The 24,396-nt window shown below is 37.1% G+C and overlaps 1 protein-coding gene across 3 annotated transcripts in view; it reads left to right on the forward strand.

Annotated features, from left to right (window-relative positions):
- Positions 1–24,050, forward strand: part of MASTL (microtubule associated serine/threonine kinase like) — a 31,823-nt gene extending 7,773 nt beyond the window's left edge. The window contains exons 3-12 of one of the 3 annotated variants that reach the window (XM_060095430.1): positions 1,081–1,220; positions 1,889–1,977; positions 4,882–4,991; positions 5,184–5,334; positions 8,692–8,864; positions 10,793–11,938; positions 13,002–13,143; positions 18,928–19,041; positions 19,141–19,242; positions 23,974–24,050. In XM_060095430.1, the coding sequence (XP_059951413.1) occupies positions 1,081–1,220; positions 1,889–1,977; positions 4,882–4,991; positions 5,184–5,334; positions 8,692–8,864; positions 10,793–11,938; positions 13,002–13,143; positions 18,928–19,041; positions 19,141–19,242; positions 23,974–23,990 (2,184 nt within the window). In that variant the 3' untranslated portion in view covers positions 23,991–24,050. Of the gene's footprint in view, positions 1–1,080; positions 1,221–1,888; positions 1,978–4,881; positions 4,992–5,183; positions 5,335–8,691; positions 8,865–10,792; positions 11,939–13,001; positions 13,144–18,927; positions 19,042–19,140; positions 19,243–22,124; positions 23,257–23,973 lie in introns of those variants that run through there. The other 2 variants (XM_060095428.1, XM_060095429.1) reach the window with 2 other exon arrangements.
- The last annotated feature ends 346 nt before the right edge of the window (positions 24,051–24,396 follow it).

Raw genomic sequence — 24,396 nt, forward strand, 5'->3', positions numbered from 1 at the left:
AGGTATTTACATAGTTTCAAAGTATCTTCCCCAGATTGCCTATTAATTACAAAGAAGGAGAAAATACTTCTTCAGTGGAGAAACCTGGAAGTCACCACCTTAACTAAGTCATCAAAGTTAACATTACCAGGAATGGAACACACTAATATTTAGCAGTGTCATCTGGTGGAAGTCACTAAGAAGTACTCAACATCGATTTTGTAGTATTCCTGCCCAAAATTCATAACCTGAATTGAATCATATGGAAATAATCAGATGTCATGAAAGACCGTCCCATACCCCATCCAGCACCCTGCCAAAAAAAGGCAAAAAGTTATTCCAGATTAAAAGATACGAAAGAGATATGACAACTAAATCTCATGCATGATCCTAGCCTGGGCATGAGAGACGAGGAGAGAGGCCATCAGGAACAATATTGAGGTAATCAGAGAAATTTGAATACAGACTATACAACAGGTAATAGCATTATTTTAGCATTAAATTCCGTGCATTTTATTATGCTTTCGTTACATAAGAATGACCTTGTTGGGAGATACATGATGACCTCTTCAACTTTATTCTTGAGTTAGTCAGCCAAAATTTTAAAGTTATAGACTAATACCAGTTGCTAATGTTGCCATATTTTTTTAAATTAAACTGTTTAATCTGAACAAAAATACATGCATGTAAGGTATTTATGTTAATGATGTTAATAATTGTGTTATGTTTATTATGTAACAATCATGTTAATGATTAGCATAAATATTCATTTTTATATTCATATATGTGGAGAGGAAGAAAGCAAATGTGACAAAGTGCTAATGATGGGCAAATGTAGATGGAGAGAATATGAGAAGTCATCCTGCTCTTCTCACACCTTTTGTGTATGTCTGAATTTTTGTTCAGACTAAACAGTTTAATTTAAATTTTGAAAAGTATATGGCAGTATGAGTAAACCTGGTATTGATGTGTACTGAGTGACACCAAGAAAATGTGTCTTATAGGACAATGCTAAAAATGCATAACTGTAATGCTCAAGTAAGATATTTTTAAAGTAGTCATATTGGTTTTATTTTGCAATATTTATATTCCTTTTGACAGGTAATGGAGTATCTCATAGGTGGAGATGTCAAGTCTCTCCTACACATATATGGTTATTTTGATGAAGAGATGGCTGTGAAATATATTTCTGAAGTGGCATTGGCTCTAGACTATCTTCATAGACATGGAATCATCCACAGGTAAAGACTGACTTTTCTCCAAACTATTACTTAAAGCACAAGTAATCAAATTATGTATTAAATATTTGAGTCTTAAATATTTGCATAACCCCACATATCTGGGTTATCTAAAGTTTAGTAGTAACTTGTGTGAGTTTAGAAATTATATCAACTCTTCTTTCATCTCCCTGTGTGTTTTGAATATGTTGCTTTGTCTTCGGGTATCCCATTTTGTGGAGAATATTGAATCTTTTTTCCACTCCTTTAGCTGTACATCATATAAAAGTGCTATATGTTATAATGCCAGCTGATTTACAGTGTTTTGCTCTTTGCAAAGAAAGGTTAAGTGGCTCTTTTCGATTAAGGCTTAATCTCACCCTCTTTGAAAGAGGTAAATATGATTTTGACCTGGCTTGAGGTTTATTTTACCTAATGAAGTTTATTTATTTTAATAGAATATGTAATGAATAATGCCAAAGATAATCTAGCATTAAGTAGTTAACTTTCTTGTAGATTCAGATATACAAAATATAGTCTGCTTTTGAGAGTTTTCTGCACTTTCAAAGCCACCAATGAGAGAAAATAAGTCGGGTTTGATTGTTCTGTATCTTTCTGTTTTTTCGCTGGTAATTCTAAAATCAACACTAGCTCTTTTTTAGTTATCTGCTATTTGTTTTTTATATGTGCAGGGATTTGAAACCAGACAATATGCTTATTTCTAATGAAGGTCATATTAAACTAACAGATTTTGGCCTTTCCAAAGTTACTTTGAATAGAGGTAAGAAACACAGCAAGTAAGTACCTTTTAAAAAATCCAACACATTTTAGACACTACATTTCATTAATTTATACTGTTTTCTTTGTTAGTTTATAATGAATAAAATTTGATGATTATTTTTTTCTGCAATAGGCTAAAAAGGTATACTGGTATTTTCATTCAATTAAAGACAAAAATGGATTAACTAATCTTATATCCTCAAATGTCCTTGAAGATCTTTGGATCTTCAAAGAGGAATTGACACTTTCTGTTCTTCCAAATTTTTATCCCTACTGAAACTGGTGCTGACCAATTAAACATCAGTAAAATGACTAAAATAACTACAACATGATAGACAACTAATACCTAAAGAAATTATTCAAATATACATGACCACCACCTTGATAAACAAGGGGCAGAGAAAATAAACACAGAATTCACAAATACATATATATGGGAGTATGTTAATTTCACTACTCGTAGCACTAGAAATGCTAATTTAAAAAAGTAATAAATGAATCATTTTACACTATTAAGCTAGCCAAAAGAAAAAAAGGAGAGCTGAAGATCCAGTGTTAATGAGACTGCAGAAAGCACAGCAAGTTTTCCTAGGGACATTGTAAATAAGCATAGTTCTTTCCAAAGAACTTTCTTATAGTTCCTTTTCCCATGTTTTTCTCTCTTACTATCTTCAATGTTTTGTGCTATGTTTTATTTTGTATGGATAGGTTTTGATTCCTTTGTCTTTTTTTTAGCATCTTTATTGGAGTATAATTGCTTTACAATGGTGTGTTAGTTTCTGCTGTATAACACAGTGAATCAGCTATACATATACATACATCCCCATATCTCCTCCCTCTTGCGTCTCCCTCATACCCTCCCTATCCCACTCCTCTAGGTGGTCACAAAGCTCCGAGCTGATCTCCCTGTGCTATGCAGCTGCTTCCCACTAGCTGTCTGCCTTACGTTTGGTAGTGTATATATGTCAGTGCTACTCTCTCACTTTGTCCCAGCTTACCCCTCCCCGTCTGCATGTCCTCAAGCCCATTCTCTACATCTGCATCTTTATTCCTGTCCTGCCCCTAGGTTCTTCATAACCATTTTTTTTCTTTTTTTTTTTTAGATTCCATATATGTGCGTTAGCATATGATATTTGTTTTTCTCTTTCGGACTTACTGCACTCTGTATGACAGACTCTAGATCCATCTACCTCACTACAAATAACTCAATTTCCTTTCTTTTTATGGCTGAGTAATATTTCATTGTATATATGTGCCACGTCTTCTTTATCCATTCATCTGTCAATGGACACTTAGATTGCTTCTATTTCCTGGCTATTGTAAATAGTGCTGCAGTGAACATTGTGGTACATGACTCTTTTTGAATTATGGTTTTCTCAGGGTATATGCCCAGTAGTAGGATTGCTGGGTCATATGGTAGTTATATTTTTAGTTTTTTAAGGAAGCTCTATACTGTTCTCCATAGTGGCTGTATCAATTTACATTCCCACCAACTGGCAAGCGGGTTCCCTTTTCTCCACACCCTCTCCAGCATTTATTGTTTGTAGATATTTTGATGATGGCCATTCTGACCGGTGTGAGGTGATACCTCATTGTAGTTTTGTTTTGCATTTCTTGAATGATTAGTGATGTTGAGCATCTTTTCATGTGTTTGTTGGCAATCTGTATATCTTCTTTGGAGAAATGTCTATTTAGGTCTTCTGCCCATTTTTGGATTGAGTTGTTTGTTTTTTTGATATTGAGCTGCATGAGCTGCTTGTAAATTTTGGAGAGTAATCCTTTGTCAGTTGCTTCATTTGCACATATATTCTCCCATTCTGAGGGTTGTCTTTTCATCTTTTTTATGGTTTCCTTTGCTGTGCAAAAGCTTTTAAGTTTTATTAGGTCCCATCTGTTTATTTTTGTTTTTATTTGCATTTCTCTAGGATGTGGGTCCAAAAGGATCTTGCTGTGATTTATGTCATAGAGTGTTCTGCCTATGTTTTCCTCTAAGAGTTTTAGAGTGTCTGGCCTTACATTTAGTTCTTTAATCCATTTTGAGTTTATTTTTGTGTATGGTGTTAGGGAGTGTTCTAATTTCATTCTTTTACATGTAGCTGTCCAGTTTTCCCAGTACCACTTGTTGAAGAGGCTGTCTTTTCTCCATTTTATGGTCTTGCCTCCTTTATCAATGATAAGGTGACCATATGTGTGTGGGTTTATCTCTGAGCTTTCTATCCTGTACCATTGATCTATATTTCTGTTTTTGTGCCAGTACCATACTGTCTTGATTACTGTAGCTTTGTAGTATAGTCTGAAGTCAGGGAGCCTGTTTCCTCCAGCTATGTTTTTCTTTCTCAAGATCGCTTTGGCTATTCAGGGTCTTTTGTGTTTCCATACAAATTGTGAAATTTTTTGTTCTAGTTCTGTGAAAAATGGGTGGGCAGATTCTTAACCACTGTGCCACAAGGAAAGTCCCCTCAACCTCCTTTTCTAATACTTTATTACCAAGAATTATTTTTTTGCCAGTTAGATATCACTCTTGTATTTATCTTTTTTTAATTGATTAATTTATTTTTATCTTTTGACCCCCTTCATCCATTTCTCCCACCCCCTACCCCCACCTCTGGCAACCACCAATCAGTTCTCTGTATCCCTGAGCTTGTTTTTTTTGTTTTGTTTTGTTTTTTATATTCTGTATATAGAGGGAACATATGGTGTTTGTATTTCTCTGTCTGCTTAGTCGTACATGTTTCCTGTGTGGCGTGATGGCTTTCCCAGCTCTATTTGTTTTGCACAAGCCAACTTTACAGATAATGTTAATAATGTGGAAAGTGAGGCAAAGTTCAGAACAAATAAGTATTGATTTAGTCAGTGACAGTTGAAGTTTTTGAAGAATATCATATACTTTTCTTTCCATACATAGATATCAATATGATGGATATTCTTACAACACCATCTATGGCTAAACCTAGGCAAGATTATTATTCAAGAACCCCTGGACAAGTATTATCTCTCATCAGCTCTTTGGGATTTGTAAGTACTTGATAAGAAAAAACTCATATAATATGCCCTTTCATGATTGCCATTTAAATGAATTAAAATATCAAGCATGTTGAATTACTTCAACATTTTATCTACTTAGGTGTAATAACTGTCTATGCATTTAGGTGGTGTTTTTGTGAAGGTAAATCATAGCATTTGTTTTTCTCTTTCTCTTTTTCATAGCACACACCAGTTGCAGAAAAAAGTCAAGACTCTGCAAATATTCTTTCAACCCATGTATCTGAAACATCACAGCTTTCTCAAGGACTAACTTGTCCTATGTCTATAGATCAAAAGGACATTACTCCTTATTCTAGCAAACTACTAAAATCATGTGAGTATAAAAGAAAAGGTAGTTTATTCCATTAAATGTATCTTTTGAGGAACAAAGTATTTTGGAATATTCAAATATTCAAACGCTCTGTGGCATTCCTCTATTTTATAATGTAAATGCCATTTCTGACAGGAGTTGTTGCAGATCTTTAAATCAACAGAATAAAATGTCAAGTTAATTCTTCAATTAGCTATAACATTGTAATGATCATTGGGTGAATATTACTATACTGAATCTATGGAAGTCTTATATGGAGAAGATGTAGTACTTGTACTATTCTGTGCCTTTATAAAATTATTTCCAAAAGATTCTGAAATAAAATAGTTGAAGTAAAGGTATGGTTTTTAATTATTACACAATAAAAGACAAAAGTCAAGTAGTAAAGGAGGCAAGTGGGACATTTGTATAGCACTTAACCTTACCCTCTATAACTTATCGACAGTGGACAATTTAGTTGTCTACATGCATGTTCATCATCTTGGGAATGTGAATAATGATGCTTTGAAGGGTAATTAGTGTTGTTTTTTCCATAGATTTTACCTTGTTTAGAATTTGGTCCTCAAATCTGTACATATCTTGGATGAATGGATGAATGGGTAGACAGATAGATAGAAAGAATTGCCTCCTTTTTACAAATGAGAAAATTAATATTTGAAAACTTTCAGTTACATACTAGTAAGTGGGTCAATTAATTCCTGACTGCAAATATAGTTTTCTGTCCACTGACCCTTTCCTCTTGTTTCTTCAAACACTTCTGTGAACATCAAAATAGCTGAAATATATATATAACTTTGATAAACAGAAAACTGTTAGGGAGTTCTCTGGTGGTCCTGGTTAGGACTCGGCACTTTCACTGCTGTGGCCTGGGCTCAATCCCTGGTCAGGGAATTAAGATTCTGCAAGACGTGTGGTGTGGCTGGGAAAAAAAAACCCCAGAAAACTGTTAAAATATAGGATATGCAGATGTGATTTATAGCCTTGTTCTTAAGGGAAATGATTGCATCTCCCTCAGCCATTTTTTAATCTGATCAGAATGTGGTAGGCACTGTGCTGGTCACATGAGTGAATATGAAGATGAATATGAGAGGTCCTTGCCTCCGGAGAACCTGTAATTTTGTGGTGATTGTAGGTATAAAGGGATAATAATAACAGTCCTATAAAATAAATGCCATAGGAAGAATACTATGACCCAACACAAAAAGTGATCATTGCTAACTGGAAAAATCAAGAATGGTTGTAAATAAAGATATAGGAACAGCCAAGCAGGACCTAAAAAGAGAAATAGGATCTTAATAGCTCCAAGTATATTAGAAAAGGGCATTTCATATAGAGGCATGAGCAAAGGCATGGACACATGGAAGTATCTTCCACCTTTAGACAACAGGACAACATGTGAGAATGGGAAGCATGTGCAAAGAAAAAGGAAGTTTAGCAGGTAGATGGGGAAGGTACATGGGGAAGGATCAGTGTTGTTACAGAGAGCCTGGAATGTAAACTATAGAAAAAGGGGAGCCACCAAAAGTTTCAAAGCAGGGAATGGTCTGATCGTATCGGTGATCCAGAAGGAGCTCAGTAGCAAATATACAGTGTGAGGACGCATTAGATCAAGTTCCCATGTTGCTGGGGAAAAGCAGCTGAGCAGTTTACTCAGATGTCAAGGTCAGTGTCCAGTGAGTCTCAGGAATCCCATTGAGAGGATTTATGTGCCAAAGAGAAAGTTGTTTTAGACAGACTTTCAAATCTCCTTACAGTTTTAAAATTCTAAGGTTTATTACATCAAAAAAACTATAGTAAACTAAGAATTTACTTGGGATTAAAGTCATGTTCACCCTTTTCAGGAAAGAGGAAACAAGATATACATATCTTTTTATATACATATAAAATCTTTACATGCATGTATTGTGATCTGTAGTAATAGCATGATTATCTATTGTGTCTCATTTTAAGTTCAGGAGCAACAATTTTTATTTTTTTTATTTTTTAAAATTGATTATTTTTTTTTGGTTGCATCGGGTCTTCATTGCTGTGTGCAGTCTTCCTCTAGTTGCGGCGAGTGGGGGCTACTCTTCGTTGCGGTGTGCAGGCTTCTCATTGCGGTGGCTTCTTTTGCTGCAGAGCACAGGCTCTAGGCGCGTGGGCTTCAGCAGTTGCGGCACGCGGGCTCAGTAGTTGTGGTGCACAGGCTTAGTCGCTCTGCGGCATATGGGATCTTCCCAAACCAGGGCTCAAACCCGTGTCCCCTGCATTGGCAGGCAGATTCTTAACCACTTTGCCACCAGGGAAGTCCCAGAGCAACAATTTTTTAGCATCGTTATTTGTATATAAGATACAGGAACTTGTATCATATAGATGGTGCTGCTTTCTTGCACTGGCTCACTCCTAGACAAATCACTATTATTTGTTTTACCCAGTAGTGTAAAAAAGTCTCTATGGATGTGTATAATTCCACACTTGTAAGCATGTAAACCTCAACATTAAAATAAAGCCTCAGTTTTAATTAAATACAAATTGAATCGAGTAAATGTAGTCCCATTCCAGCCTCCTAGCACACCTGGATATAGCACATCAATAATGGTCCTTCGGGCTTCCATGGTGGCACAGTGGTTGAGAGTCCGCCTGCCATTGCAGGGGACATGGGTTCGTGCCCTGGTCCGGGAAGATCCCACATGCCGCAGAGCGGCTAGGCCTGTGAGCCATGGCCGCTGAGCCTGGGCGTCTGGAGCCTGTGCTCCGCAACGGGAGAGGCCACAACAGTGAGAGGCCCGCGTACAGCAAAAAACAAAAAACAAAAAACAAAAAACAAAAAAAAAGGTCCTTCATCAAGAAAAGTTTCAAGTTGGATAATGATTATTCAAAATGGATTTCCTCGGGCCTCCCTGGTGGCGCAAGTGGTTGAGAGTCCGCCTGCCGATGCAGGGGATACGGGTTCGTGCCCCGGTCTGGGAGGATCCCATATGCCGCGGAGCGGCTGGGCCCGTGAGCCATGGCCGCTGAGCCTGCGCGTCCGGAGCCTGTGCTCCACAACGGGGGAGGCCACAACAGTGAGAGGCCCGCATACCGCAAAAAAAAAAAAAAAAAAAAAAAAAAATGGATTTCCTCCTAATTATGTAAATTCGCTCCCTTGTCCTGATTTCTACTTTATGAATATTGAGAGTTTTGCTTTGTTTTTTAACTTTCAGAACAGTACTTGTATGCCAAAACCACCCAAAGCCATCCTTATGGATGAAATAATGTTTACATGGAAATAGTTCTGATATGAAACACTTAATACTTTTTCTAATTATCTGTAAAGATTCAGGATCAGCGGGAAAGTAGGAAAGATGTGACATAAGCTTCAATGTTTTCTCTTCCCCACAGGTCTTGAAACCGTTGCCTCCCACCCCGGGATGCCTGTGAAGTGTCTAACTTCCCATCTCCTCCAGTCTAGGCAAAGGCTGGCGACATCCAGCACCAGCAGTCAATCCCACACCTTCATGTCCAGTGTGGAATCCGAGTGCCACAGCAGTCCCAGATGGGAAAAGGATTGCCAGGTCAGAGTGACATTCACCTTACCCAAAACCAACTATGTGTGTCAACTTAATGATAGAAATGCTATGTACCTTTTCATGCAAATTCTGTTAGGAAATGAAATGGTTACATGAATGGCAGTCAAGGTATTCTTCATTTTCCTATATATTCTGTCAAATTCTCTTGAAATAGTTCATTTCTCATTCAAGTGTGAAATTATTCTTGCTCAGTATATGAGATTCCAATTTTTTTATTTTTGCAGTATATTAATAGTAAATGTTTGGCTTCTAGGCATCTAGATGGACTTCTTTTTTTTAATTCCCTACCCTGACAGACTTTAGATTGTTGAGTTTTTTTAACCTGTCTTATTTTAAACTTATACTACCTCCTTCTTTACTGTTTTTTGCCAGTTTCTCATTTAATGGAATGGTAACTCTTTTGGATCAGAAATAACTTTTAGACCACAAAGGTAATGTAGGTGTGTCTTTGAAAGTATCTATTCTGAGGAGATTGCTTACCAAGTGAATAAATTTACTGAAAGTTATCTTACTTAATTTATATATTCTGTTTCGGGCTTTTTAAAGCTATTAAAGCTGAGGGGAACTAAAAATATAATAAAGTTTCCTTTATAGAATGCTGACAAAATAATGTTAGCTTAGAATAATGTTAATACACAAAGAGTAAAACTTCCATTTGATAAAATAAATTGGACTGTATTCGCTCCTTATTCTCAGTAGCATGATTTTCTTCATTATTGTTGGATATGTGTATTTTAGGAGTAAGGTCAAATTATTTTTTAGTTAAGGCAGGGTTTCTCAGTCTTTTTTTCCTTCTCTCCTTATTGATTGCCCTCTAGGTAATAAATGCTTCAGGAAAAGCCAGATTTCCGTTCTATTATTTTACCTCTTTTCTACTCAAGAAAGCATGTACTATAATATTTCAAACTACACATAGCTTAACATTCTTCCTCCCTGGGCTGCATCCCTAAGGAATGCAATGATTGGGTTACAGTAGAGCCTCTCACCTTAGGTCAGAGGAGTGACAATGGACCACAGGGGACCGCTGATAAACTTGCTAATCCCCAAATGCATCATTTTCTGTGCTTCCAGAGCAGTGAGTTGTACTTTAGGAATTGTCTTTTTGTTCATGACTAACTGCTCCTTACTATTACTAAGTAAGTTAATAAAGTTCGATTTTTCACATATCAAAATATGCACTATTAGGGTTTATTGAAGATTCACTCTAACTGAGTAATCTTGTAAAAATCCTGATTACCATATGCCAGTTTGCAAGATTATGTCCAAAATTCTGATCACGCAAGGGCACCTGCAGAGTTGGAATTCCAGCAGTCTTCAGGAAAAGCACTTTGTTATCAACGCATCATCAGTTTATATTGTTGACAATGGATATTAACTCCTGTTATTTTGGGTTTTTAATTACAAATTGCCGTTAGTTTAGCTTCATCTTGTCAGCTTGGTTTTATTATACTTGTATGAAGTGATACGTGTTTACATTAACAATATTTTTAGCCTGTAATTTTCCATTAACTGTATTTCATGCCCTGTGATTGAAATACAAAACAATCATCCCTTTTGCGCAGCAGATATATACCTAATGTAGCCTTACCCTCAGTTTTGCCTGAATATATTCCTATTAATTTGTCCTATTTAAATAACATGTAATACACCATCAAATACATATTATTGAATAGTTGGTTTAAATTTTATACTAGTGTTTCACTCAAAATAATGTGTATAAATGTATACTATAATTGTTTATATTGCTTTCTAATTCTCCATTATCATTGTTCTGTTTTTCCACAGGAATGTGGAAAGAGCTACCCATCGTAGCTTATGGGGTCAGTTATCCCACTTAAGTGGGCAGAGGTTTAAAAGGTTAAAGATTCTCAGCTTTACATAATTTTTTTTAACCGTTTTTTCCTCCCTCTTAGGAAAGCGACAACGCAGTGGGCTCTACAGTGATGAGTTGGAATACAGTCGAAAAGCCTTTAGGTACAAAATCTACAGATGCCATGGAGACCAAAAGTTTCAATAAAAGGGATCTTGAGTTAGCCGTTTCTCCCATTCATAACAGCAGTGCCGATCCTGCCACTGGAAACTCTTGTGGAAACCTTGCTGAAAAATGTTCTTCTGGGGAAGTTCCTAGGGAAGCAAGAGAACTGGATGTAAATAATATTCATCTGGCTGCTGACACAAGCCAGTCTGGTTACCATCAGTCACATCAATGTGCTGTGGATTCCAGTGGGGTGACTGAAGAACACCTTGGGAAAAGAAGTTGTAAAAGAAGTTTTGAGTTAGTTGACTCCAGTCCTTGTCAGGAAATTATACAGAATAAAAAAAATTGTGTCGAGTATAAGAGTAGTAATGAAATGAGAGATGGTTATGCCAATCAAAGGACAGGCTTAACAGCTGAAGTCCAGGACCTTAAGCTGTCGGTATACAGAGATCAGCAAAATGACGGTGCTAATAAGGAGAACATGGGCAATTCTTTCATTGATAAACAACAAACCCCAGAAAAATCCCCTGTCCCAATGATAGCAAAAAACCTTATGTGTGAACTGGATGATGACTGTGACAAGAATAGTAAGAAAGACTACTTAAGTTCTAGTTTCCTGTGTTCCGATGATGATAGAACTCCTAAAAGTATTCGCATGGACTCTGATTCATCTTTTCCTGGAATTTCCATCATGGAAAGTCCATTAGGAGGGCAGTCCTTAGATCCAGATAAAAGCATCAAACAATCCTCTTTGGAAGAATCAAATATTGAAGACCTACTTCCTGCATCCCCCAGCTGCCAAGAAGGCACCTTGCCGAGCGGTGATGAGAGTCCTGCTGTCCAAGACAGCAACCGAAAAATGTTAGCTCCTTCTTTGGAGGCGTTGAAAACATTAACCTCTAAAAGAAATGCTGTGGCTTTTCGGAGTTTTAACAGTCATATTAATGCATCCAATAGCTCAGAACCATCCAAAATGAGCATTACTTCTTTAGATATGATGGATATTTCCTGTGCCTATAGTGGTTCATATCCCATGGCTATAACCCCTACTCAGAAAGAAAGATCTTACGTGCCGTATCAGGTATGTGATCACTTGCTAATGTTCTGTCCTTTAGATTTTAGAAAAATAAACTATTAAGGCCAGACACTTGCCTGTCAGCTAGACTATATAATATTAATCATATAGTTTTGTTTTGCTTGTTGGGAATCTATGGCTCCTTGGAGGTTTTAGTACAGAAAGGTAAAGCAGGTAGCAATGTTTATCATTCTTAACTCCAATGCCTCCTTCATTTGTATTCTGTATACTTTCACATATTTACAGATAACATGTTTACATATTTACAGTCACATATTTTCACTTGATCACAGCAATTCTGAGACACAAAATTAAAGTCCATCTACCTTACTGCCTTTTAAGGACATATTTAGATGATCTCTTTCCTTTATAGAAGAAAGTTGAAAAATAGATATTTCAAATTTTTTTTCCCTAAACCTTTATCTTTTTAAACCCAAAGTTTCATTTTTTCCTTCCTTCGGAGAGACATCATAATACAGAAAGTGTAAACCTCGACTGTAGGGTTACAAGACTTGAGTTTTCTATTTAGAACTTACTGAGTGACTTAGAAGTCCTTATCTTCAGAGCCTCTGTCTGCCGTTTGTCTGTAAAATATAATGACACCTGTCCTGCTGGTCCCACAGAGTCCTTGTGAGACAACAAAATACCTTAAAACCATAAATGCCAGTTAGCACGAGAGGTTATTTATGTGTAGTTCTGTTGTGTGCATTGTCCTAGTAATTCACTCATTTGTCAGCCACAGCCTCCCTCTGTGACTGCTTTCAAGCTTGTATTGATCCATCCTATCAAGAATTTTTTCTTGTGGATTTTTTCATTGTTTCTTGCATTTCCAGCTCTTACTGAAATAATTGGTGTTATCTAAGCTATTGAATTTCATTATTATAATTAGGGCTTTTTACAATAGGACTTTTCATGATTATAATTAGTTACAAGGCCATTTTCAAAACTGATCAAGTATTTGAGTGTATCTTTTATGCCCAGCAGCCTAGCTTTTCTTTTGTTTTAGCATTTCTGTTCACTGTAAAAGGAATTAAGATATTTATTGTGTCTTAAACTCTTTTGAAATTAGCAGACCCCAGATCAGGTCAAGTCAGGAACTCCATACCGAACTCCAAAGAGTGTAAGAAGGGGGGCGGCCCCCGTGGATGATGGGCGAATTCTGGGAACTCCAGACTACCTCGCACCAGAGCTGCTGTTAATCAGGGTCCACGGTAAGGCATGCACATCTTGCGTTTTCGAAGTATCACTATGTTTTCTTCTGAGATAAATTGTTTTAAATTTCTTTAGTACTTAGATTGCATAAAGTAAAAGTAAATGAACTCGTGCAATACTCTTTTCTCACATATATGGCCTTTTCTCACATAGAGGGCCCATGGTAAGGCATGCACATCTTGCGTTTTTGCAGTATCACTATGTTTTCTTCTGAGATAAATTGTTTTAAATTTCTTTAGTACTTAGATTGTGTAAAGTAAAAGAAAATGAACTCGTGCAATACTCTTTTCTCACATATATGGCCTTTATTATAGGAAAGAAGACATGCAGCCATTTGTTCTTGGCCTGCTGGTTTAGTCTCAATGATCCAGAGAAGTCCCGCCTTCCACCCCCTCTACTGTCTTTGTTCTAAATGTCTCCCCAGGTCTATTTTAGTTTGGGTTCAGGAATAGACAGTTGGGCCTACACTAAGATCCCGCATGCCACGAGGCCAAAAAAAAAATCTGTCTCTAATCCTGACTTTCTCTAGGCAGCAGACACGTGGCCAAAGTGCCTATTCTGTATTCTACTGTCATTCAGATGCTATGTATCAGAGCTCGACTTGTCCTCTAGCTTGCTCTTCCTCTGTTCCGTCTCTCTGTTCACCATCTTCATTACCTTCAGGCATTTAAATCCGATGAATTACATCTCTGCAGTATGTCTCCTCACTTTTTCATCTCTGCCACTATTCCATGTAAGAACCTCATCTTTCCCTTTCCTTCATTTAATAACTTTCTCTTTGATCTCCTCAACTTCATTCTCTTTTTTGCAATCATTGCCACCAGACTTTCCCTCTTAAAGCATAATGGAGTTCATGCTACTCTTCTTCGTGAAACAAAGGAGGTGTTTGGCTTGGTGGCTCCTTCCTACCTGCAAAAAGAAAGCCAGGTCACTGATTCGAGGCTCTGAGCTCTCATGCTAGTCTCGTCTCTCAGTTAGTCTCTTTATAGGCCTTATTTTCCCATTTTACTTAGACACATTTATTTTCACATTTTCCTTATTTTGCACAACTGTTTTGCCTTAGTAGGTTTTTTTTTGTTTGTTTTGTTTTGGCCGCGCCGTGTGGCATGTGGGATCTTGGTTCCCCGACCAGGGATTGAACCCATGCCCTCTGCAGTCGAAGCGCAGGGTCCTAACCACTGGACAGCCAGGGAAGTCCTGTTTTGTTTCGTTTTGCCTTAGTTTAGAAAAGCCAGTCCCCAGTCACCTCCCTGCCAAATTTCTTCTCATCTGCTCATCAGTTCAAATGTCACCTCTTCCATAAAGCATCCCTTGATCAATTATGGAGAACTAATTATTCACTGCTATATCTAGAGTCTGAGTTCTCCTTGTGCATAGCCCTCCAGGAGAGCTCCTTGGCAGCCCTCACTCACCCTTGTCAATAATCTCTACAATGTTGAAAGCAGACACATTTAATATTCCCCTTTCTTTATCCGCCAAAGCATCTAAGTCCCTCTGGGCACTTAACTAGTTTTGGTACTTTGTCCTTTTTGCTAAGTCACAGATTTGCCAGCTCATTTCCTATATTATAATTTATATTTTCTCCAACTTAGGATACAGTATGAAAGTAAACCTCAAATGTAAAGATTTACTTGATAAGATCTTGCCACTCTTTTAGTGGGACATGTAGTTAGTTATCTTAGCTAGCTAGTGAAATATTCTAAATTTTTTATTTTCTATAAAAGTAATTTGATACATAGTGTTTAAAATAAACAATAGATAGCAATTTATAATTTTAAAAAACAATTCCCTGCTCTCTAACCTCTTCCCTGGAATCCCAGGCCCCAGAAACACTCACGTCGGCTCTTTAGTTTTCTAATTCCAAACATCCTACTGAGACCTCTGATGCCCTCCATGTCTTCCCCTCAGCCAAGGGGACTTAGGGACCCTGGCCTGAGTTTCCACAGCTTCTTGTGCATATGTTTGTTTCAGTTCTCTTAAAATTGTGTTAAAATCACCTGTATTGGGCTTCCCTGGTGGCACAGTGGTTGAGAGTCTGCCTGCCGATGCAGGGGACACGGGTTTGTGCCCTGGTCCGGGAAGATCCCACATGCCGTGGAGCGGCTGGGCCCGTGAGCCATGGCCGCTGAGCCTGCGCGTCCGGAGCCTGTGCTCCGCAACGGGAGAGACCACAACGGTGGGAGGCCCGCGTACCGCAAAAAAAAAAAAAAATTACCTGTATTGTCTCTCCCAGAGTAGGGTGTTTTCTCCTTGGGGAAAGCTGTCTTCCTCATCTTTGTATCTCTTATATCTGGCACAATACCTGGCTTCTAGTTCAATGAATGATATGAGAATGAACTCATAACTTTGAAACAATGTACCTAACTCCTGTTTTCTTACACGCAGGATCTCTGACTTTGGGTGAGTAAATTTCTCCATAAAGGAACATGGCAAAGCACATTTAACTGAACGAAGTCTAACTAGATCACATTGCATACAAAATTTTTTTTCATTTCAGCTCATTTATGAACTGTCTTCTGTCTTCTGAGCAGGAAGACATCCAGAGAGATTGCTCTTCTCTGTGAAAACAAATTTAGGCATGTGGAATTTTTTTATAACTTTTAAAGGTAGCAGAGAGTGTAGATATAGCTTTTTTTTATTACAACTGAAGAAATAGGCTTGATAAAAATATTAATATTAGTGGCTATAGAAGGGCTTGAATTTTCTAAATCATTCAATTCTATTATTATTAGAAAATAGAAAGGAATTAACAGTATCAATTTACAAATTAAAGAAGTGGGTTTTAAATTAGAAAGCCAGTAGTATAAAACAACTTTATTCTATATCTCTGGCTAATGATATATATTATAATTGATTTATTTTATAATTGATAATATGATTTATCACAATACATGATCTTATTAGACTTTGACTCAAGTATATGGGTATGTATGACATATCCATGGAAAAATCATGTATGTTTTGACATGACATGAGTACATTTTCGGCTGAGCTGGGAAAAGGGTACTAATTTCTAACCTAAGTAAAATAAATTAAAATGCACATTTTTTCCTGATTTCCCCCTACTTTTCTGTTATTTGGTTATATTATCTGAGCTGTTGGAATAATTCTTTCTCAGTGCTGCTTAAAAGGCCTACTAACCGAGGTGTTTTGTATGTTTTTATAGTGATTACTATAGAAATAGAAGCCTAGAGACTGTTTGTACCTTGTGTTCCTTAGGGAAGATGGGATTACGTGGCTTGCAGATGAAAAGGCTCTCTAAATGCATGTGATTATTTCTTCTAATGGCACATTCCATGATGCTTTCCTACTTGTTTTTTTTTTCTACTTGTTTTAAAATGAAATGGTGGTAGTTGCTTAACCACAATAATAAATTTTATGAAATTGATTTTTTTAACATCTTTATTGGCGCATAATTGCTTTACAATGGTATGTTAGTTTCTGCTTTATAACAAAAGTGAATCAGCTATACATATACATATATCCCCATATCTCTTCCCTCTTGCGTCTCCCTCCCACCCTCCCTATCCCACCCCTCCAGGTGGTCACAGAGCACCAAGCTGATCTCCCTGTGCTATGGGGCTGCTTCCCCCTAGCTATCTATTTTACATTTGGTTGTGTATATATGTCCATGCCACTCTCTCATTTTGTCCCAGCTTACCCTTCCTCCTCCGCATGTCCTCAAGTCCATTCTCTAGTAGGTCTGCGTCTTTATTCCCGTCCTGCCCCTAGGTTCTTCATAACCATTTTTTTTCTTTTTAGATTCCATATATATGTGTTAGCATACGGTATTCGTTTTTCTCTTTCTGACTTACTTCACTCTGTATGACAGCCTCTAGGTACATCCACCTCACTACAAATAACTCAATTTCATTTCTTTTTATAACTGAGTAATATTCCATTGTATACATGTGCCACATCTTCTTTATCCATTCATCTGCCGATGGACACTTAGGTTGCTTCCATTTCCTGGCTATTGTAAATAGTGCTGCAGTGAACATTTTGGTACATGACTCCTTTTGAATTATGGTTTTCTCAGGGTATATGCCCAGTAGTGGGATTGCTGGGTCATATGGTAGTTATATTTTTAGTTTTTTAAGGAACCTCCATACTGTTCTCCATAGTGGCTGTATCACTTTACATTCCCACCAACAGTGCAAGAGGGTTCCCTTTTCTCCACACCCTCTCCACCATTTATTGTTTGTAGATTTTTTGATGATGGCCATTCTGACCGGTGTGAGGTGATACCTCATTGTAGTTTTGGTTTGCATTTCTCTAATGATTAATGATGTTGAGCATTCTTTCATGTGTCTGTTGGCAATCTGTATATCTTCTTTGGAGAAATGTCTATTCAGGTCTTCTGCCCATTTTTGGATTGGGTTTTTTTTTGATATTGAGCTGCATGAGCTGCTTGTAAATTTTGGAGATTAATCCTTTGTTAGTTGCTTCATTTGCAAATATTTTCTCCCATTCTGAGGGTTGTCTTGTGAAATTGATTTTAAAGAGTAATTTTCAGGCAAATTTAGATCTAGACTAGAGTCTCAATTCTAAATTTATATGGAAGTTAATCATTTTTGGACTGAAATTAACCTTTGCTTAGGAAACATTTTGTTCATAGATGTATCTAAACAAGCATATAAACCAGATTATAAGGTCATGTTTAAAATAATTGTCTAAAATGTCTTTGTATACAAATGATGCTTCCAATGAAGATTTTATTTAGAAATCAGTTTTACCTGGGTGTGGGATGAATTGGGAGATTAGGATTGACATATATACACTACTGATACTATGTATAAAGTAGATAATTAATGAGAACCTACTGTATAGCACAGGGAACGCCTATGAGAAGGAAATCCAAAAGAGAGGGGATATATGTATATGTATAGCTGATTTACTTAGCTGAACAGTATAAACTAATACAATATTGTAAAGCAACTATACACCAATACAAATTTTTAAAGAAAGAAATCAGTTTTACCTATTTATTAAGACTTATATTCTAATTACCTCCTCAAGCAATAGTTTAAATGAGTATTTTTTGTTAAACTAATTTGTCCCTCTATGTTCTTAAAAGGAATAAAGCCACATTAAAACCTTCTGTAAGGGGACTTCCCTGGCAGTCCAGTGGTTAAGACTCTGTGCTTCCACTGCAGGGGGCACGGGTTTGATCCCGGGTTAGGGAACTAAGATCCCACATGGTGTGCGTGGCAAAAACAAAACAAAACAAAACAAACCATCTGCAGGTTAAGGCTTTCCCTAGTTAGCAGGTTATCCTCCAGTTTGCATTAATATTACTACCTCATCTCATTCCTTTGTGAAACGAGTGGGCTATAGAATCATCTGAATGGTATTGTTTCCTGATTTGAAATTAAGAAATACTCTTTTAGAGAATAATTTTTAGATTAAATGCATTCCTTGGTTGTGTTTTAGGATTTAGCACAAATAAGTATCCAGAATATCAGAGGTTATTAATAACTTTTTAAACTTTTTTTTAACTAGCCATATTAATTGCTAATCTAAACTTCTGTTGGGCTGGCCAAAAAGTTCGTTCGGCTTTTTCCATATCATCTTATGGTGTCCAATATTTTCCAAGAAAGTAATTACCACATTGCCTAAAGGAAGGTAATTTGGGTCTTTGCACGTTTGGAAGCCAGAAGAAAGCCTTAAGGAAACGAGCCTTTGGGTCTTCATTGTGCCCAAATATCCACAGTTAATGTTTTAGTTGATCAAACATTTATAGAAAATGCTTGCAAGTTCAGCTGCTTCCTCTTAAATTCCAGGTCCTGCAGTAGACTGGTGGGCACTTGGAGTTTGCTTGTTTGAGTTTCTAACAGGAATTCCCCCTTTCAACGATGAAACACCCCAGCAAGTATTCCAGAATATTCTGAAAAGAGGTGATTCTTTTTCTCCTATTAAGATAGATTCATTTATCTCATTTATCTCTGTGTATTATTGTCTTGAGCAATGATTAACAAGTTTATTTGTATTTATAGATATCCCTTGGCCTGAAGGTGAAGAAAAGTTATCTGATAATGCTCAAAGTGCTGTAGAAATACTCTTAACCATTGATGATACAAAGAGAGCTGGAATGAAAGGTAAGGTTTTGTGTTAGTTAACTCTTTTACCCTTGATTTGTTGAGCCAAACTACTGATTTGGCTCAGTAGTTGTGGCTCGTGGGCTTTAGAGTGCAGGCTAAGTAGCTGTGGTGCACGGGCTTAGTTGCTCCGTGGCATGTGGGATCTTCCCAGACCAGGGATCGAACCTGTGTCCCCTGCATTGGCAGGTGGATTCTTAATCACTGCACCACCAGGGAAGTCCCTGATATCATTATTGATTATCAAATATTTTTACGGACTTTGACTCCTTGTTGCATTCTTCACAGCCAGGTTGCCTCAAAAAAGACAAAATTGGTGCATTGTGACCCATTCAAATGTTCTTTCCAGTGCAGGGAATTCCAATTAATTTTAAAACCCAGTTTTGAAACACCAGTAAATCTCATTAGCAGCTGCCTTAAAATCCTTTTTGTCACAATGTATATATAGAGAGACAACTAAGCACTGTGTCTCAAAATGCATTTCCATGTGAAGTAGGGTATATTACTAAATGGACTTTAGTAATATGTCATTCACATCAGCTTCTAGGTGTTACCTCCAATGAGGTCAACAGTTTATTTATTTAACAAATCCTATAGAGTGACTTCTAGGTGCTAGGCAGTGTTTTCGTTTCAGGCACTGGAGGTATCCTAGGGATGAACCAGACACATACCTGTGCTTAAGTTCTAGAACTTACATTCTAGTGGAAAGACAGGAAGTAAACACAGTCATAACATAACGCCATCTAGTGGTAAGTACATGAAGAGAGAAAGCAAAGTGAGAGGGTACAAAGTGAAGGCAAGAGATTTATTTTTTAGATGGGGTGGTCAGGAAGACCTGAAGAGTGGAATCTGAGCAAAAACTTATGTAAAATGAGAATGCAGACATTTGAAAACCAAGCTCTAAAAATTGCTTTAGGGGACTTGCCTGGTGGTCCAGTGGTTAAGACTCCAAGCTTCCACTGCAGGGGGCACAGGCTCGATCCCTGGTCAGGGAACTAAGGAACTAATATGACAAAAACATCATACAGTTTTATTTTTATTTTATTTTTATTTTTATTTTTATTTTGGCTGCAAGGTGCGGCCAAAAATATAATAATAAAATAAAAAATTAAAAAAATTAAAATTGCTTTAGAACAGCATTCTCCACTGCTGATGATTTTGCTCCCCAAAGGACATTTGGCGTTGTCTGGAGACATCTTTTGGTTGTCACAACAGTTGGGGGCATCTGGTAGGTAGAAGCCGGGGATTCTGCTCAGCATCCTACAGTGCACAGGACAGTCCCTACTACAAAGAATTATCTGGTCCCAAAGGTCAATTGTAACAAAGTTGGGAAACTGTTGTATAGAAAATGGCTATAGGGCTTCCCTGGTGGCGCAGTGCTTGGGAGTCCGCCTGCCGATGCAGGGGACGCGGGTTCGTGTCCCGGTCTGGGAAGATCCCACATGCCGCAGAGTGGCTGGGCCCGTGAGCCATGGCCGCTGAGCCTGCACGTCCAGAGCCTGTGCTCCGCAACGGGAGAGGCCACAACAGTGAGAGGCCCGCGTACCACAAAAAAAAAAAAAAAAAAAAAAAAAAAAGAAAATGGCTATAATGCCCTGTAACTTGCTCAGTACATTCTTGCCAGTGACCTCAAATTTTTGTTCATTAGTTAAATGAACAGTTTACCTAGTGAAGCAGATAGGGGTATTCTTCAGTTAAGAAACAGTTGTTTCAACAACTGTTTATTTAGTTAATCTTAACCTAGATTAGAATTCCTTTGCGGATTCAGTTTAAATAAATAGTTATGATGAGAGGATCATGAAGCATCACATCACATCCAGATATCCCAGTTCGAGTTAATACTACAAATAACTCTAAAGTAACACATGCTTGAACCGTTGAGACAAATAAATTCTCTAAATGTGAATTATTTTTGCTCTTTTATCCCTTTTCCTACCAGTCTTTTAGTTTATGGAAAATCCATCATATATACATATTGATTTTCCAGCCCATTACCCCCAATACAGACAATTCTTTCCTGTGTAGTCATCTTCTGATATTTTCCTTAAATTTAATTGCTTTTTTGGTTTGTATACTGCCTTAATTGACACTTCATTTTTCTGCTGTCTTTATTTGTTGCCTAATGAAGTGAATAGTTGAGGAGAGGGGTGGCTATGTCTGCCAACTAAATACCTGTGTGATCAAAAGAGATTTCATTTTACTAGATAGAAGGAAAATGTAGTTAAAGGGGAAGGCAAAGTTGAGATTTTGTAAGTGGAAGCAGTAGACTCGGATGTGGCCATACTGCTGGGCGGCTGGTGTGTTGTAGAGATGCAAGTCAGTGAAATCAAAGAAATCAAAGAACCAGGAAGAGAAAGAATGTGTCAGAAATATCACCAGTATGTATGTTGAAATTACCAGGAAGGATAAGGATGGAGCACAGGGAAGAGAGCAAGGGACTGGAGGATGAGCCTCCTGCTGAAGTAATCTAGGGTGACGATGCTGAGGATTACAGAGATCAAAGCAGGTGGCAAGGAATTGGAATAAGAAGTGGGGCATTAATCATGGAAGATTAGGATTAGTGGTGTGGAAGCCGTGTCGGGCAGCAGGAAGTAGGCCAGGCTTTCTCTCATCGAGTCAGGGATTCTGAGAGAAGATGCAGGCAGTGAGGAAGATAAGCTTCCGTTAAGGCACCTGTCATATGCCAGGTGACATACAGAACGACAGTGTGTGCTGTTGGGAAGTATGTGGTTGAAGAAAGAGACAGATGTTTTTTAAATGTCTGTGAAACGGACATAGTAAACCAGGGCAAGCTACATGTGGGACAGTCTCTCTTTAATTCCTGTAAAATAGGACTTTGGTAATGGTGTCATGATATTGCTTTGTTTGATATTTTTCCTAAGAGTTGAAACATCATCCTCTCTTCAGTGATGTGGACTGGGAAAATCTACAGCATCAAACGATGCCTTTCATACCCCAACCAGACAATGAAACTGATACATCTTATTTTGAAGCCAGGAATAATGCCCAGCACCTGACAGTATCTGGATTTAGCCTATAGCACATAAATTTTCCCTTTAATCTAACCTTGCCTTATAGAATAAGCTAGCATAATTACATACGCCTTAATACTAGATTGATCTAAGGGGGGAAAAATCATTATTTTACCCGGATCAATGAGCTTTTCATGTATGTTACAGCTTCCACAGCATTAAAAGGCTATCAAGAACATAATCAGTAATTTATCTTAATCTCAGAGTTGTACATAGATCTTCAAAGCTTTTTTCAACTTATTTATTTTGTTAGTGCACTTTATGAAAATTAATGCTTCAGTAAAACTAGAAACATGACCACTTTAGAGAGAGTGAGCCTCGAGCTTGATTTTCTTTCTCATCTGTTCATTTCAGTCCACCATTCAGTTTGGTGTTAATATGACAAAAACATCATACAGTTTTATTTTAGTGTAATTTATCTGTACCTGATTGCCTGCAAAAGCCAATCATTTAAGGCTGTAACTGTGACCTCAAAAATGCAGTTGGAAAGTTCCTTCATTCAGTAATATAACTCCTTTCGGGAATGAGGAATAAACAAAAGGACGAGGGTTTTGGCTTATTTTGCTATGAATACAGTTTTGCTGCCTTGACTGCTTCTGGTGCTTTTTCTACAACACATATGTATTTAAAATAGTACTGGAGAGCTTAGGTGAGATATATTGTAGCAATTTTAACAGCTTGTTCATTTTTATCAAAAAATGTAATGGTTTACTTTTTAAATAATTTGCTTAAAACGTATGCAGCATTACCAGAATAGCCGGATTCTTTTAAAAAAATAACTAACTTACTTTCACTTAGTAAATATAATTGTAACATACTTCGATATATTCTCTGTCAACATCATTCTTTTAAATATAGATACACTATGATTCAGCTTCACAGGTCATATCTTAAATTCATTCAGGTTTTTTGCAGACTTACCCCCCAAAAGAGCAAAGTTCAAATTTAAATGTACCATGTGTAAATTTTCTGTTAATCTATTAAATACTATTGTTCCTTTTGCAAAATGGCTTGAGTGTTTTTACTTTCCATCACCATCCCAGTACGAGCCGTGTTACTAATGTAGTTGACGAAGAAAATATAAGTTTAAAACTGTTACAGTGAAAGAGACACTGTAATAATCATTGCAATGTAACTGAATCCATGATTTAATGGTTTTACTGAGCTTGTTTTAGTAATGACTACTCAGATTTAATCCTCCTAATAGTCACCTCTTCTAACAATAATATGTTCAAAATACAGTTGTTAACAATTAAAACTTTGTTTAATGTAAATTACATCTTTCCCTTAAATTAGGTAAAAGCTAGGATTATTTGTCATCCTCTTTTGGAATTTTCAAGTACTAGAAAGAACACTGGCTTTGGAATCAAGCACAAATGGTTTAAACCATTGCTCTGCCAGAGTAAAAAACCTTGGGTGGATTAAACTCTGATTGTCTACCTGTTTTGTGCAGATTAATTATGAGGAACTTCCAGGACACCAGTCTTATCAGGGATTTGAAACATTACTGAATAATCGAGGGAGATGTACATTGAACCTATTCCCAATGCAGGAGACAGTGCCCTTAAGTGGAAAAGTTAAGAACAGTTTGCTGTTGCAGCCCTAGCAGGTGCAGCTATGGCCACCTGGAATTCTGCATGCTGTAATGGTGTTTGCTGGGAACAAGTGATTTATTATCTAAACTTAAACCTTTTTGTAGGTTCAGATACTCATTAAGGAAAAACCTGAGACAGAACAAGAATGGAAAAATGGAAGTGTTTTGGCAGTTGTATGGATCTGTGTGCATACATGTCTTTGAAGAACAGATTGCTCTGCCAGGAGAAATCTGCATTCATTACTATATATAATTTTTATTAATTGAAAATAATTTTCTCCCCACTTCCACTAACTGTTAAACAAATATAGAAAGTGTATTTACTTTAGTGTACCTTTGTCAGAATTAATTTACTTTAGTGTACCTTTGTCAGAATTAAATTAATTTAATTTAATTAATTTAATTTAATTATACAAAGTATGTAGCAAACATAAAAGGTGTTTAATAAATGATCATTATTTGAGCCCTAAGTACCCTACTACTTCTCAGAATATTTGTCTTAATTTGGGGTTTGGGAAATGGTTGCTG

This window comes from Mesoplodon densirostris, chromosome 4 (genome assembly GCF_025265405.1).
Source record: "Mesoplodon densirostris isolate mMesDen1 chromosome 4, mMesDen1 primary haplotype, whole genome shotgun sequence".
NCBI classification, from domain to species: Eukaryota; Metazoa; Chordata; class Mammalia; order Artiodactyla; family Ziphiidae; genus Mesoplodon; species Mesoplodon densirostris.